The sequence below is a fragment of the Muscardinus avellanarius genome (genome assembly GCF_963383645.1).
Source record: "Muscardinus avellanarius genome assembly, chromosome: 3".
NCBI classification, from domain to species: Eukaryota; Metazoa; Chordata; class Mammalia; order Rodentia; family Gliridae; genus Muscardinus; species Muscardinus avellanarius.
This window is the reverse complement of record NC_137788.1, coordinates 131,993,765-132,008,972: the sequence shown is the minus strand read 5'-3', so window position 1 is coordinate 132,008,972 and position 15,208 is coordinate 131,993,765. Positions and strand designations below refer to the sequence as shown.

General features: G+C 45.5%; 1 protein-coding gene across 1 annotated transcript in view; it reads right to left on the bottom strand.

Moving 5' to 3' along the window:
* MAP2K1 (mitogen-activated protein kinase kinase 1) overlaps positions 1-15,208 on the bottom strand; it is a gene marked incomplete at both ends in the record, with an annotated part of 98,657 nt that overhangs the window by 47,934 nt on the left and 35,515 nt on the right. The window contains 2 exons of the mRNA XM_080692788.1: positions 2,036-2,182; positions 4,850-5,060. Coding sequence (XP_080548914.1) covers positions 2,036-2,182; positions 4,850-5,060 — 358 coding nt within the window. The remainder of the gene's footprint in view (positions 1-2,035; positions 2,183-4,849; positions 5,061-15,208) is intronic.

The following is a 15,208-nucleotide window of genomic DNA, read 5'->3' as shown; positions in this document are numbered from 1 at the left end:
AAGTCTTGCCACCACCCACCCTCCATTACATTAGCAAGACCTAAGAGGAAAGAGGGCTACTCTGGCCTTTCCTATCACTGGTGGTTACCACTGCCCACCCTCTCCCCCTTCTTGTTTTCAGTGCCTTCCCTGCCATTTATATAACTTCATCCAAAAGTTATAGGCTAGAGCTGAAAAATCAGTACCACCAACACAAGGAGCACAGGAAACCCGAGGAGTAGAAACCATCTCCTGAGGAAAGTCAAGACCCAGGAAGAAAACAATCAGCACCCTACGCAGGGCTGGGACCAAGCCAGCAAATGTCCATGATTCCCACAGAGAAGGCTTCTTTCTAGTTGCAACAAAATGGAACAAGAGAGATTTCTCAATAACCTTTAGACACGCTGAAGATGTTTTCAGGCTCTGCGTTCCATCTGGCACTCACAAGTGTTGGCAGATGCCTGCATCGCTGTATGCGGCCCTTCTTGATCATTAAAATGATTCAAAACAATGGGGGCACCAGCAAAGGAGAGAGTTCTCTTGGCATTCATTTAGACCAGGCACCAGGGCTGTCCAAGTTCATAAGGAGAAGCTGACAATCAGTAAACAATTATTGAGTACCTGCTATGTGCCAGGAATGTTCTGGGCTCTCAAGACACTTGTGGCAAACATGACAAAGTCCCTTCTTAGATTTTCATGGAGGAAAGAATATGAATAAAACCTGTCGGATTCCAACGTCCCCTGCACCATGCTGCATAATGGGAACAGAAAAAAGGAGCAACCATGAAGCCAGGGTCTCCGAGGTTCTAGGCTACCAGGATGGAAAGAGCCTCAAACCCTTATCACTGTCCAGGGGAGTCAATAAAAAACAGACCACCTATGCCGGGCGTGGTGGCGCACGCTTGCAATCCCTGCACTTGGGAGGCAGAGACAGGAGGATTGCGCAGGTTCAAAGCCAACCGCGTGTGCTGGCTTAGGAGACCCTGTTTCCAAATAAAAATGTAAAAATGGGTCTGGGAGTGTAGCCTGGAGGTAGAAGGGCTTCCAGGAAGCCCAGTACCACCACCAAAAAAAAAAAAAACAAAAAACAGACCACCTAGCTTAAATTCTACCAGTGCCACATAGTAGCTGCATGACCTAGGGTAAATTATTTGACTTCTATGTGCCTCAAATCCCTTAGAGTGGGATAATAAAATCACTCATAAAGGTTGTGAAAAGGTAATACCATACTGATCTGCTTAGGGTAATGGTGGATATACTACAATCCCAAGAAATACTAGATTATCATTATCAGCATTAACATTATTGTTGTTAGTCACTAGGAAGAGAGGGAGGGACTCGAGGCAGCAGCTAATGGTAAAAGGACTGACAGCTCACACGTATAATCAGCACTTCCCCTTTCATTTACGAATATGCACCAGGGATTACTTCCCTCCTCACCCCAGGAAACCCGAGGCTGCCCTAACATATAAACTATCTGAAGACAGGAGCTATTTCACTCATCTTCATAACCCTTGCTAGCAAAGAGTCCTATAGAGAATAAATGAATTTAAACTATTTTAACCAGATTTTAAGCACTTTGAAACCATATGGCCATCTGGATAGGAGAAAACTAGGAGATGTGCTCTAGGTACACACCAGGAAAGCCAAATTCAGCTAGGCATGGTGAAGCATGATTGTAATCCCAGTACTTGGGAGGCTGAGACAGTAGGATTTCAGGTTCAAGGCCAGGCTCAGCAAGTAGTGAGAGTCTCATCAACCTGGCGAGACCCTGTTTCAAAAATAAATAAATAAATATAAATATATTTTAAAATATATATATATATATATATATATATATATATATATATATATATATATATGTGGTGGAGGTGTATTTTGGAAGTAGAATGCCCAGTTTCAATCCCCAATATCCTCACCCCAAACACAAAATGCCAAATTCTACAGGCAAGCTTCCCAATCGCCTAAGACACTGGTGTGGATCCAGGGGAAGACAGCTGGTCAAAGCCACCCAAATGCCAGGCTGCGGCTCTAGAAGCCACAGATCGCTACATACCATGTGCTCCATGCAGATGCTGATCTCGCCATCGCTATAGAACGCCCCGTAGAAGCCAACGATGTAAGGGGAGTTGCACTCGTGCAGGACCTGCAGCTCCCTAATGATCTGGTTCCGGATTGCAGGTTTGATCTCCAGGTGAATCAGCTAGGAAAAAAAGATGGAGGGAAGAGAAATTTTATGGACGGGATGAACGGGAAAAGGAAAAAGGAGGAGAGGGACCTTCCTGCAATGTTTAAGCTCTTAAGGGTAAAGACAGGAGAAACAGGCAATTTTTAATTCATTGATTCATTTATGTATTTATGTATTTATTTATTTATTTTTGGTTCCAGATATTGAACCAAGGGGCACTCTACTTCCAAGCTTCACTCCCAGCCTTTTTATTTGGAAACAAGGTATCACTAAATTTCTAAGAGTCTCTCTAAATTGCTTAGGCTGGCTTTGTGGGGTTTTTTGTTTGTTTGCAGTACTAGGATGAAACCCAGGAGCATTCATCTCCAAACTATACCCACAGCCCTATTTTTTACAGGATCTCACTGAGTTGCAAAGGGCCTCACTAAGTAGCTGAGGCTGGCCATGAACCTGGATCCTCCTGACTCAGCCTCCTGAATGCTGGGATTACAAGCATGCGCCACCATGCCCAACTGACTGGCTTTGAACCTGTGATCCTCCGGTCTCAGCTTCCCATGTACTGGGATTACAGACATGCACCAACATGCCTGGCTAAAACAGGCAATCTTTTTTGTTGTTGTTGTTGTTGTTTGTTTGTTTGTTTGCAGTACCAAGGATTGAACCCAGGGACATTCTACCTCTGAGCTATAACTCCGGCCCTGTTTTTTATTCTTTATTTTGAAACAGGGTCTCACTGAGTTGTAGAGGGCCTCACTAAGTAACTGAGGCTGGCCGCAAACTTGCTTGAAATAGGCAATTTTTACAAACAAGTTTCTGCCCAGAGTCCTGAGTATTGCTGTATAAGGTGGGCTGGCACTAGAAAGCTTTAATGAGGAGCAAGAGGGCCAGTTGCGCTTTTGCTCTTGGGAGTCAAGACGAGGTCCGAGGGCTCACTACTGTGAAGAACAAATCTGAACGAAATAGAAATGGAGCCAGGAGTAGTGATGCACACTTGTAATACCAGCATTTGGGAGTCTGAGACAGGAGGATCATAGTTCACAGCCAGCCTCAGCTACTTAGGCCCTTTGCAACAGTGAGACCCTGTTTCAAAAAAAAGAATAAAAAACAGGGCTGGGGACAGGAGGATCACGCAGGTTCAAAGCCAGCCTCATTGGCTTAAGAGACCCTGTTTCCAAATAAAATATAAAATAGGTCTGGGAGTGTACCCCAGAGGTAAAAGGGTTCCATCCCCAGTACCATAAAAAAAAAAAAAAAAAACCAGGCTGGGGATATAGGTCAGAGGTAGAATGCCCCTGGGTTCCACCCCTAGTACTACAAAATAAAAAATAAAAAAATAAAAGGGGCCTGTGGAGCTGACATATGAGGGAAGAAACTGGCCTTGAGGACCTGGTCACGTCAGGCTGCGGGTAGGAGGCTTGAGGAGCTAAGGCAGGCTGGCCTATGCTTTTCCCGAGCCGCTCGGCCTCAGGAGCTTGATGTGGTTGGGCTTTAGTCAAAGCCTCTAATACCGTCCTTGTTCCAATTGTGGAGACAAGTAGCACACATGGTATCAGCTACCTAGGGCTGGGGTTAGCTCAGTGGCAGAGCACTCGCCTAGCCTGCACGAGGCCCTCGGCTGGATCCCCAGCACCAGAAGTTTCCTCATAAGGTTCAGCTTCTAAAAAATGCCATGGACAACTGAGCATGAGAGGACATGGAAGTGGTGCTATCAGTGTGGGTTGGAGCAGCTGGTGAGAGCTAGACAGGAGGTGATGAGCACAAACATGGGGACAGGAATGAACATGATGAGTTGAAAAACATGGAAGAACCGGGCATGGTGGCGCACGCTTATACTTCCAGCATTTGGGAGGCTGAGACAGGAGGATCGTGGCTCATGGACAGCCTCAGCTACTTAGTGAGGCCCTTTGCAACTCAGTGAGACCCTGTTTCAAAATAATAAAAAAATAGGGCTAGGGGTATAGCTCGGAGGTAGAATGCACTGGGTTCCATCCCCAGTACCCTCCCCCTGCCCCCCCAAAAAAGGAAGAGCCCATCCCCTCTGGACAGAGGGACTATGTTCAGAGAGAAGACCACAGCTAGACAGGAAGGAAGTCCAGCTGGAAGACTGCGGGGAAATGAAGGAATCCCCTGGCAGGGAGGGAGCACAGCAAAGGTGAACTCGGCTTTCTTGGGTTGGATAACATAAGCAGCGTCTCCTGCTCTTAACAAATGACACACTGGCACCTGGCACCCTTTCCTAGCACATGGAAAGCTGCAGTAGAGCCACTTGCTATTTCCCAGACTGAGAATGGGATTAACAAACTAACACAGTCATTAGCATGTTTACCCACAGTCTGACAGATAACAAATTCAAAATTCAAATAGTAGCTGTGCATGGTAGTGCAGGCTGGTAATACCAGTGCTTGGGAGGTTGAGACAGGAAGATAAGACAGCCTCCGCAAGTAGTGAGACTCTCATCAATCTAATGAGACCATATTTTAAAGTAAGAATAAAACAGGACTGGGATGTAGTTCAGAGATAGAACACCACTGGGTTCAAGCCCCAGAAATACAAAAAATAAAAAATAAAATATAACTCAGCACAAAATGAAAGTGAAAAGCCCATCTTCCTTCCACCCTTGTCCCCAAGCCTCCAGGGCTTCCAAGAGACAATCCAATTACCGGTTTATCCAGGTAAGCTCACCTTTCTGGCCATGACCAGGCCAGACGGCTTGTGGGAGACCTTGAACACCACACCGCCATTGCCAGCACCCAGCTCGCTGATCTTCTCAAAGTCATCATCCTTGAGTTCTCCCACCTTCTGCTTCTGGGTCAGGAAGGCCTCAAGGCGCTTCCGCTGCTGCTCATCAAGCTCCAGCTCCTCCAGCTTCTTCTGCAAGGCCTCCAGGTTGGTCCTGTCCAAGGGGAGGGTCACAGGTCAACGGTATTACAGGAGGAGTCCCAGAGGAGTACCCCATCATGCAAGGCTCCAGCTCAGGGGCCAACCGGACAGACTGGAGGAGGAGGCTGGCGGGCAGGGTTCTGCCACCAGGCTCTGCCCTTTGCTGCAGCTGCCTGGACAGCTTCACCATCAACACCCTCCACCTCGTAGGACTTGGGCTTCCTCATTTGTAAAATGAAAGACTTAGGTCTCTCTCAATGTGGTCGAAGTCTGTATGAGGAACCAAAGAATCTCCTAAAATCAAGAGTGAGCCATCTTAAATAGCTTTAATGCCCCAGTTTAAAAAGTCCCACTAATGGTGATTTCATTAAGTTTACATCATACACAAAATGAAATTTCCTAAATCATCTCAACTGAAACCAAACCCAATTTAAACTGAATCACAACAGTGGGCACTTTCAGGTCCAAGAACCAGACTAATCAGAAAAGTTAGACCAAGATATCATTAAAAATGACATACCTAAAGCCTGTGTTTTCACAATCGTACAAGTCTGCATTCATTCACTCATCCGTTAACAATGGCTATGACCGTTTGAGTAGGATTCACTGCTAACAGCACCACATCATCTTTACACAACCCAGAACATAAAGCACTACAACCTCCAAATCCTAATTCTATAAAAGGAACTAAAACTGTAGACACTGGCAGAGTAATCACAACATTAAATTTTAGAATCTTAATGATTCCCCCAAATTTATTGCTCATCTAATTTGATAGTAATGTATTGTGGTGACATGGCCTTACTGCATCTTCCCACAGGTTTTAACTAATGTTCAAAGAACAAAAGAAAGTCACTTCATCTGCAGTCATATTTCAACAGTTTATCTGATATTTAAACATATTACTGCCAGGCGTGGTAGCACATGCTTATAATCCCAGTACTTGGGAGACTGAGACAAGAGACTCACAGGTTCAAGGACAGCCTCAGCAACTTAGACAGGCCCTCTGCAACTTAGTGAGACCCTGTTTCCAAATAAAAAATAAAATAGGGCCTAGAGTATATAGCACAGAGGTAGACTGTTCCTAGGTTTGATCTCCAGTACCACAAAAAGTCAATAAATCAATAAATACTTTACTTAGCTACAAAGCTAGCTATGCTGTTGCTGTGGCTTTGGGAACAAGCCAGCTCTCTGTAAGCACATAACTGAGTCAGTGGGTGCCGAGGAGAGTGGGCACGGCAGAGGGCAGCCTGCCAGCCATGCATCCAGCATGCCATGGGCGTTACTCAGTGTTTTACAGAAAGAACTGAAAGTGCTCGTTACTTGCGTGAGTTGGTAAGAGGGCTTGTACTATATTTCATTTGCTATCATTCTCTAAACAGATGACATGGTGATACAGGTGACAAGACAGGCCTTATTATACATCTGAATATTGGTGCCCCTCACACCCCAGTTCTGAGCTGGAAAGAAGTAAGCATCGTCTCCTGCTCCTCCTTCAGGCCCACTATCCCAAGCCTCAAGAAGGCAGGGAGATGGTGACCACAGTCCTCCCGATGTACCTGGAGGTTCAAAGCTGACTCACAAAAATCAAGGTTCATGGGGCCAAAGCGGACACAGTATGGTAACACCAACACTCAACACTGGGTCACAGGGGCTGGGGAGGCTGGTCCTATGGAGTCAACTATACCCACCCCTCAGTTCCCACATGGAAGCCCCAAGCTCCAATGTGACTGCATTTGAACACAGCACTTTCAGGAGGTAATTAAGGTTAAATGAGGTCATAAGGTGGGATCCTGAGCCGGGCGTGGTGGTGCACACTCGTAATCCCAGCATCGGGAGACTGAGACAGCAGGACCATGGTTCGTGGCCAGCCTCAGCTACTTAGTGAGGCTCTCTGAAACTTAGTGAGACCCTGTTTCAAAATAAAGAATAAAAAATAGGGCTGGAGGTGTAACTCGGAGGTAGAATGTCCCTGGGTTCCATCCCGAGTACTGCAAAAACAAATAATAATAATAATGATGATGATAATAACAATAACAACAACAACAACAACAATAATGTGGGATCCTAATCAGATAGGACTGTAGGTCTTATAAAAAGAGGAAGCTTCCTCCTATACATGTAGAGGGAAAAAAGCCACACAAGCATGAGGAGGCAGCCATCTGCAAATGAGAGAGAGAGAGAGACCTCCCTAGAACCCAACCGAGCTAACATCCTGATCTGGACTTTCAGTCTCCAGAACTGTGAAAAAATAAACGTCTGTTTAAGTCTCCTAGTAGTGTTTTGTTATATATTAAATGGCAGAATATGAGAGTTGATCAATATTCTCACCTTGCTAAAAAGCTCGGCTAAGTCTCACAGTGCCCCCCCAATTTGTGGGGACTCAGAGCACATATAACTGCGGATAGCGTCCGCTCTCTCTGGTTTCTTTACTTCTGAGTCTCTCAGCAAAGAAGCCCAGTGAGGACCACATTTAGAAACACATGTCCAGTACAGCAAGGCGTGCTGATACACACTTGTAATCCCAGCACCTGAGAGGCTGAAAGAGGAGAATCTGGGTTCACGACAAGCCTCAGCCACTTATGCCCTCCACAACTTAGTGAGATCCTGTTTCAAATAAAGAATAAAAAATAGGGCTGGGGGTATAGCTTCAAGATAGAATGCCCTGGGTTCAATCCCCAGTACCACAAAAAAAAAAAAAAAAGAAAAAATAGAGAATAAAAAATAAAAGCTGGGTGTGGTGACGCACGCTTGTAATCCTAGCATTTGGGAGGCTGAGACAGGAGGATCCAGGTTTGTGGCCAGCCTCAGCTACTTAGTGAGGTCCTCCGTAACTTAGTGAGACCCTGATTCAAAATAAAAAATAAACCAGGTGTGGTAGCTCACGCTTGTAATCCCCGTGCTTGGGAGCAGAGACAGGAGGAACGTGCAGGTTCGAAGCCAGCCTTGCTGGCTTAAGAGACCCTGTTTCCAAAAATAATATAAAAATAAGTCTGGCAGTGTAGCCCAGAGGTAGGCTTCCAGGAACCCCGGCACCACCAAAAATAAATAAATAAATAAATAAATAAATAAATAATAAAAAATTGAGATGGGGGTGTAGCTTGGAGGTAGAATGCCCCTGGGTTCAATCCCCAGCACCACCAAAAAAAAAAAAAAAAATTTTTTTTTAACTTAAAAAAGGCTAGGCGTGTAGGTCAGAGGTAGCATGCCCCTGGGTTCAATCTCTAGTACCACAAAAAACATAAAACAAAAGACAAAAACCTGTAAAGTGTGGTGGCAATACCCTCCCAATAACAGGTGGGTTAAGAGTGACCAATCCCTTACTAGTATCATAAGACTAATGGAGTTGAAATAGTGTTGTCAAATCAGTAAGTCACCAGTTTCTAGGACTCCTGAATTCTTCGGTAAAATGAGTAGTAAAAATGCCATGATTACTGCTGGGTGTGGTGGTGCACGCTTGTAATCCCAGCACTTGGGAGGCTGAGACAGGAGGATCACACAGGTTTGAAGCCAGCCTCAGCTACTAAGTGAGGCTCTCAGCAATTTAGTGAGACCCTGTTTCCAAATAAAATATAAAATAGGTCTGGGAATGTGGCACGGGGGTAGAAAGCCCCTGGGTTCCATTCCCAGTAACACACACACACACACACACACACACACACACACACACCCATGATTACTCTACCCGGAGAGTAAAAATAGAAAACAAATGAGAGAAGCCGGACATGGCAGTGCACGCTTATAATCCCAGTACTTAAGAAGCTGAGAAAGAAGGATCTCAGGTTTGAGGCCAGCCTCAGCAACTAAGACCCTGTTTAAAAAATAAAACCAATAAGTCTGGCATGGTGGCACATACTTATAATCCCCGTACTTGGGAGGCTGAGATAGGAGGATCTCAGGTTCAAGGCCAGCCTCAGCTACATAATAAGGCCCCCCACAACTTAGTGAAACCCTCCCTGTTTCAAAATAAAGAATAAAATAGGGCTGGAGGTGTAGCTCAGAAATAGAATGCCCCTGGGTTCATCCCCAGGTTTGCAAAAAAAAGAAAACAAACAAATGAGAGAAACACTAAAATTTTTGACTTTTTTTTTTTTTTTTTTTTGGTGGTACTGGGAGTGGAACCCAGGGGCTTTCTACCTCCGGGCTATACTCCCAGACCTATTTTATATTTTATTTGGAAACAGGGTCTCACTAAGTTGCTGAGAGCCTCACTAAGTAGCTGAGGCTGGCTTCGTTTTTGACACATTTGGACACTAATGTTAAGAGTTAAGAGGGAGAGGAGGAGCTGGGGAAAGGAGGAGGAGCCAAAGCAACAGCAGCAGGATCCAGAAATCACTGCCTTTCCTGGAATCTAGTAATTCTTAGAGGACTTTAAGTGTTTTAAAAGTCTCTTTCAGAGCTTGATGTGGTGGTGCACACTTGTAACCCCAGCATTTGGAAGTCTTAGACGGGAGGATGGTGGTTCACAGACAGCCTCAGCTACTTAGGCCCTTTGCAGCTCAGTGAGACCCTGTTTCAAAATAATAAAAAATAGGGCTGGGGATGTAACTCGGGTTCCATCCCCAATACCACAAGAAAAAAAAAAATCTTTTTCAGAGAAAAACATATTGACATTGAAGTCTTTTTGAAGATCCTGGCATCAAAATGGCTTTTGGTGCTCATAACAAAGAGATCAATCAATAATGTAATAGTATTTATTCAGTACTGCACAGTCGATGATGTTCCACAAAGTTCATTTCTGGCCTCCCAAGGTGAAATGCTTCAAGCAATGAAAACAAGGAGAGAGGCTGTCATCCCTCACCAGCATCACAAGTCCTCAAACCTCAGAGATCAAGAAGAACCTGTGTCCTTTGTATCTTGGTTTAACTAAAATCAGCAAAAATTAGACTGGAGATCTAAAAACAAAACTGGAGCCCATTTCTCCCTCCCTCCCTCCCTCCCTCCCTCCCTCCCTCCCTCCCTCCCTCCCTCCCTCCCTCTCTCTCTCTCTCTCTCTCTCTCTCTCTCTCTCTCTCTCTCTCTCTCTCTCTTTCTCCAGGGACCAGCTGTGATTAGTTCCAACCCCCATCATGTTCACCACAGTGGCAAAAACAGCAAGCACACTGTACCATGAATTCTGCACATTTGTCTAACAGCAACACAAATTCTTCAAGATAAAAGAAGATTATAGGTTTGAAATGGGAATGTAGAGAAAAACAAGGATTGTCACTTACATTCTAAAAACACCATGGAGGCACAAGGAAATAAACGGGAAAGGATGATCCTATGGGGAAGAACATCTCCTTCCCTCTCAGTCCATCTGCTAAGCCTAATTTACAATGCCACAACTGGAGTCTTTCATATGTGGCTCAGCAATTTAATTCAGAAGTAGTATAAAATGTAGCACAGGGAAAGACTTTAAAGACCACCTGAACCAGGCATGGCTGCGCAGGCAGCTTGTAATCCCAGACTTGAGAGGCTGAGACTGGAGGATCCCAGGTTCCCAGCCAGCCTCAGCTACTTAGTGAGGTCCTCTGCAACTTAGTGGGACTCTGTTTCAAAATAAAGAATAAAAAATAGGGCTGAGGTTGTAGCTCAGTCCCCATGACCACAAAAAATAAAAATAAATAAAAATAAATGAAGACCACCTGAGCCAACCCCCATTTTGGACCAAAACAGGAAACAGGACCAAAGAGAACAAGGTTACAGGCTCATTGATGGCAGATCTCTAGAACAGAACTGCTGTCAAGGCCCCACAGTGCCCTCATTAAACCCTGATGGTTGCTGATCTTGAAAGCGGGCCTAAGGAATGATCACAAGGGGTGGGGAGGTGATGTCCAGAACAAAAAGAAGGGTTTTCAAATTGCCACACAGACAGGGGCCACAGTTGTAGATTAAACACAGACAGCTACCCAGGTGTGGTGGCGCACACTCGTAATCCTCCCAGGATTGGGAGGCTGAGATGGGAGGATCACGGTTCACAGCCAGCCTCAGCTACTTAGTTAGTGAAGCCCTTTGCAGCCCAGTAAGACCCTGTTTCAAGATAAAGAATATAAAAAAATAGGGATGGGGGTGTAGCTCAGAGGTAGAATGCCTCTGTGTTCCATTTCCAGTACCACAAAACACACACACACACACACACACACACACACACACACACACACACTGATAGCTGTCACCAACCTGATCCTCACTGAAGCCTAGGATTAGACTTAAAGGGGCAGAGATGTAGCCAGGCACGGTAGCACACGCGTGTAATGTCATGGAGGCTGAGACGGGAGGATCAGTTTCAAGGCCAGGCCCGGCAACCTAGCAAGGCTCTCATCAACCTAGTAAGACACTGTTTCTAAATAAAAAATAGTAAAAATAGGGTTTAGGGTGCAGCATCAAGGTAGAATGCTTCTGGATTCAACCTCTTAGTTACCTTCTCCCTTAAAAAAAAAAAAAAAAAAAGAGGATGGGTAGAAGATGACAACAAATCACTGCAACAAATCACTGTGCTGGGAGGAAAGCAAGCAAGAGACCCCAGCAGGGGGGTAAGGGCCTTCCCAGAGCCCAGGGAGTTGTAGAGTTCTCCCTCACCTGTGACACTTGGCAAGTAGGAATGCTCCCGCAGCGGGGACCAAGTCAGAAAGCAGGGAGGGCAACAGGGAGAAGCAGAGACCCAAGAGGAACCAGCACCTGGAGACCAAGGACACAAGGCCCTGATTACAACCTGCACCTGCCCAGCTGCAAGCTTGTGACCAAGCTACCCTTCTGTTTCCACATCCATAGAAAAAGTATTTGGAGCAGGGCGTGGTGGCACATGCCTCTAATCCCACTACTTGGGAGGCTGAGACAGAAGGATTACAGGTTCAAGGACAGCCTCAGCAATGTAGCAAGACTCTCCATAACCTAGTGAAACCCTGTTTCAAAAACAAAGAGTAAAAAGGGCTGGGGGTGTAATGGGGAGGAAGAATGCCCCAGGTTCAATCCCTAGTACCATGAAAAAAGAAAAAGAAAAAAAAAGTATTTGGAAGGAGGAAAAAAAGGATGGGAGAGCTACCGAAACATCTCTGAGGTCCAAGTCTACCCACGTGACAGCAAGTGAAGGAGGTTCAGACTATGGCAGAGAGCGTGTCCAGGCTGAAGGGCTGAGGCGCTGCAATGGGCAGAGGAAAATGTGAGAACCAGAGAACTGGCTCCAGGGGTCTCTGTACATCAGGTTGAGGGGACCAAAAGTGGAAGGAGTGGAGGAACACAAGAAGACAGAGCCCAAAGCACCAGCTTACAACTCGAAGGTTTCACCCTAACGATCCTTTCATTCTCAAATGAAAAATAACAAGAAGTGCGTGCAAGTACGAACCAGGGCCTAAAACCATGTAACACGGGAAACCAACCACTTTGCCCACAGAGAAGCAAGGCCCTGGCACTTAGCTGCGAAGTGTGTGTGTGTGTGTGTGTGTGTGTGTGTGTGTGTGTGTGTGTTACTGGGATTGAACTCAGGGACATTCTACTTCCAAGCTACACCCAATTTACTTTATTTGGGAGGGATACTGGGGATGGAACCCAATGGATGAGGCTGTCCAGGAACCAGGATCCTCCTCTCAGCCTCCCAAATACTGAGATAACGAGAGCGTTCGCCACCACACCCGGCTGACTGGGTGGTTTTAAAAGTCCTATTCAGTGTGAACATTCATTAATCCTATTATATTCTTCCTATAGTATTCCAAGGTTAGAATTCTGCACCTCAACTGGGCATGGTGGCATACCTTGTAATCCCAGTGGTTGGGAGGCGGAACAGGAGGAGTGCAGGTTTGAGACCAGCCTCGGTAACCTAAACCCTGTTTCAGTATAAAAAATAAAATTGAGCGGGGCATACTGGCACATCTCTGTAATCATAGTACTTGGGAGGCTGAGATAGGACTGCAGGTTCGAGGACAGCCTCGGCAAATAGTGAGACTCATTAACCTAGTAAGATCCTGTTTTCAAGATAAAAATAAAATCAGGCTGGGGGTATAGCTCGGAGGTAGAATACCACTTTTCTCCCCTACATGTCTGTCAGCAAGCAGAGTAGTAGAATATGTGTATAACATATGAAGGACCATCAACAAAAACAAAACACAAGCATTTGGGAGGCTGAGATGGGAGGATCGTGGTTTGCGGACAGCCTCAGCTACTTAGTGAGGCCCTCCGCAACTCAGTGAGACCTGGTTTCAAAATAAGCAATAAAAAATAGGGCAGGGGGTGTAGCTCAGAGGTCGAATACCCCTGGGTTCTATCCCTAGACCCGCAAAGAAAAAAAGAAGAAAACACAACTGATAGCACATCCTTGTATGTTTGGTTTTTTTTAAAGACATAAGTCGAAAAATAGTCTTTATGCTAACAATCCCCCTCATAGCAGAGACTACTAGAGGACCAGAAGGCTTACCTATAGTTTATGTTTTTATTTTATTGCTGTTGTTGTTTCTGATAGTGGGGATTGAATCCAGGGGCATTCTACCTCCGAGCTATACCCCCAGTCCTGTTTATTTATTATCATTATTATTTTTTTATTATTATTAATTTTGAAATAGGGTCTCATTTGGTTAATGAGACTCTCACTATTTGCTGAGGCTATCCTTGAACCTGTGATCCTCCTGTCTCAGCCTCCCAAGTACTGGGATTACAAGTATGTGCTACCACGCCCAGCTTGCCCATAGTCTAGAAGAGCCTCCTCCTGAGCCTTGGGATAGGCAGAAGCAGGTCTGAATACCATGTTGAGATGGATCTGAAGAAATGAATTATTTTGCAAAATAAAATGAAAGAATTTTGAGAAATGACTGAGAAATAGACAGAGAGGAAAAAAAGGATGCACTGTGGCAGAGTGGCAAAAGTCACTTAAGACCAAAGATACCTAATACCACTACATTTTGTCTTTATTGCTGTAACGTAATACACCCTCCCCACCCCAGACCTTCAGTCCAATCTGCCATGCACACAAATAGCTTTGTGTATATTTTGTTCCTACTGTTGTCTGGTGGGAACCAGGGAAAAGAGGCCAAATTCCAAACTGGTTCAAAATACAGGAAAGAGGAGGAAAAAAACATATAAAGGGAAAAGTGAGTCCCACAGCAGAAATGACCATGAGAATGTAGACTTTCAAGACTCCTTCAATCATAGCTTGATTGAGCTTGGGTGAACACCTGGGTACCAGAACTTTATACCTATCACTATGCAAATGCAATGCAGACTTGTTCTGGAGTCTCCACTGCATGAAAGGCTCTGTGCTGGGGACTAGGAAGGCACAAGTGAAGAATAGGACCCCAGCCCTCATAAGGCCATCTCAGTGTGTGGGCACGGCTGTGAGTAAGAGGGGCAGTGAGGGAGACAGACATTACAAGGTAGGTTTAGGAAGGCATCATGATACAAGCCAAACACAGGAGAGGAGGCTAACAAGTACAGTAAGCCAGGCGTGGTGGTAAAGCCTCTAGATCCAAGTACTTGGGAGCTGAGAAAAGAGGATTGCAGGTTCAAGGACAGGCTCAGCAAGTAGTGATACTCTCATCAACCTAGCGAGACTGTGTTTGAAAATAAAATAGGCTGGGGATAGCCAGGCATGGTGGCACATGCTTGTAATCTCAGCATTTGGGAGGATCAGACAGGAGGATCAAGGTTCACAGACAGCCTCAGCTACTTAGTAAGATCCTTTGCAACTCAGTGAAACCCTGTTTCAAAATAAAGAATAAACTGGGCGTGGTGGCATACCCTTGTAATCCCAGCATTCAGGAGGCTGAGACAGGAGGATTGTGGTTCACCGACAGCCTCAGCTACTTAGGAACTTTGCAATTCAGTGAGACCTTGTTTCAAAATAAAGAATAAAAAATAGGGCTGGGATGTAGCTCAAAGGTAGAACTCCCCAGGTTCCATCTCCAGAAGAAAGGAAGAAAAGAAAAAGAAAGGAAGGAAGGAAGGAAAAAAGGAAGGAGGAAGGAAGGAAGGAGAAGAAGAGCCGGGTGTGGTGGTGCACGCTTGTAATCCCAGCATTCAGGAGGCTGAGATTGGAGGATCACGGTTGGTGGACAGCCTCAGCTACTCAGTGAGGCCCTCCACAACTTAGTGAGACTCAGTGGTAGAATGTCCCCACGTTCCATCCTCAGACCCGCAGAAGAAGAAGAAGAGGAGGAGGAGGAGGAGGAGGAGGAGGAGGAGGAGGAGGAGGAG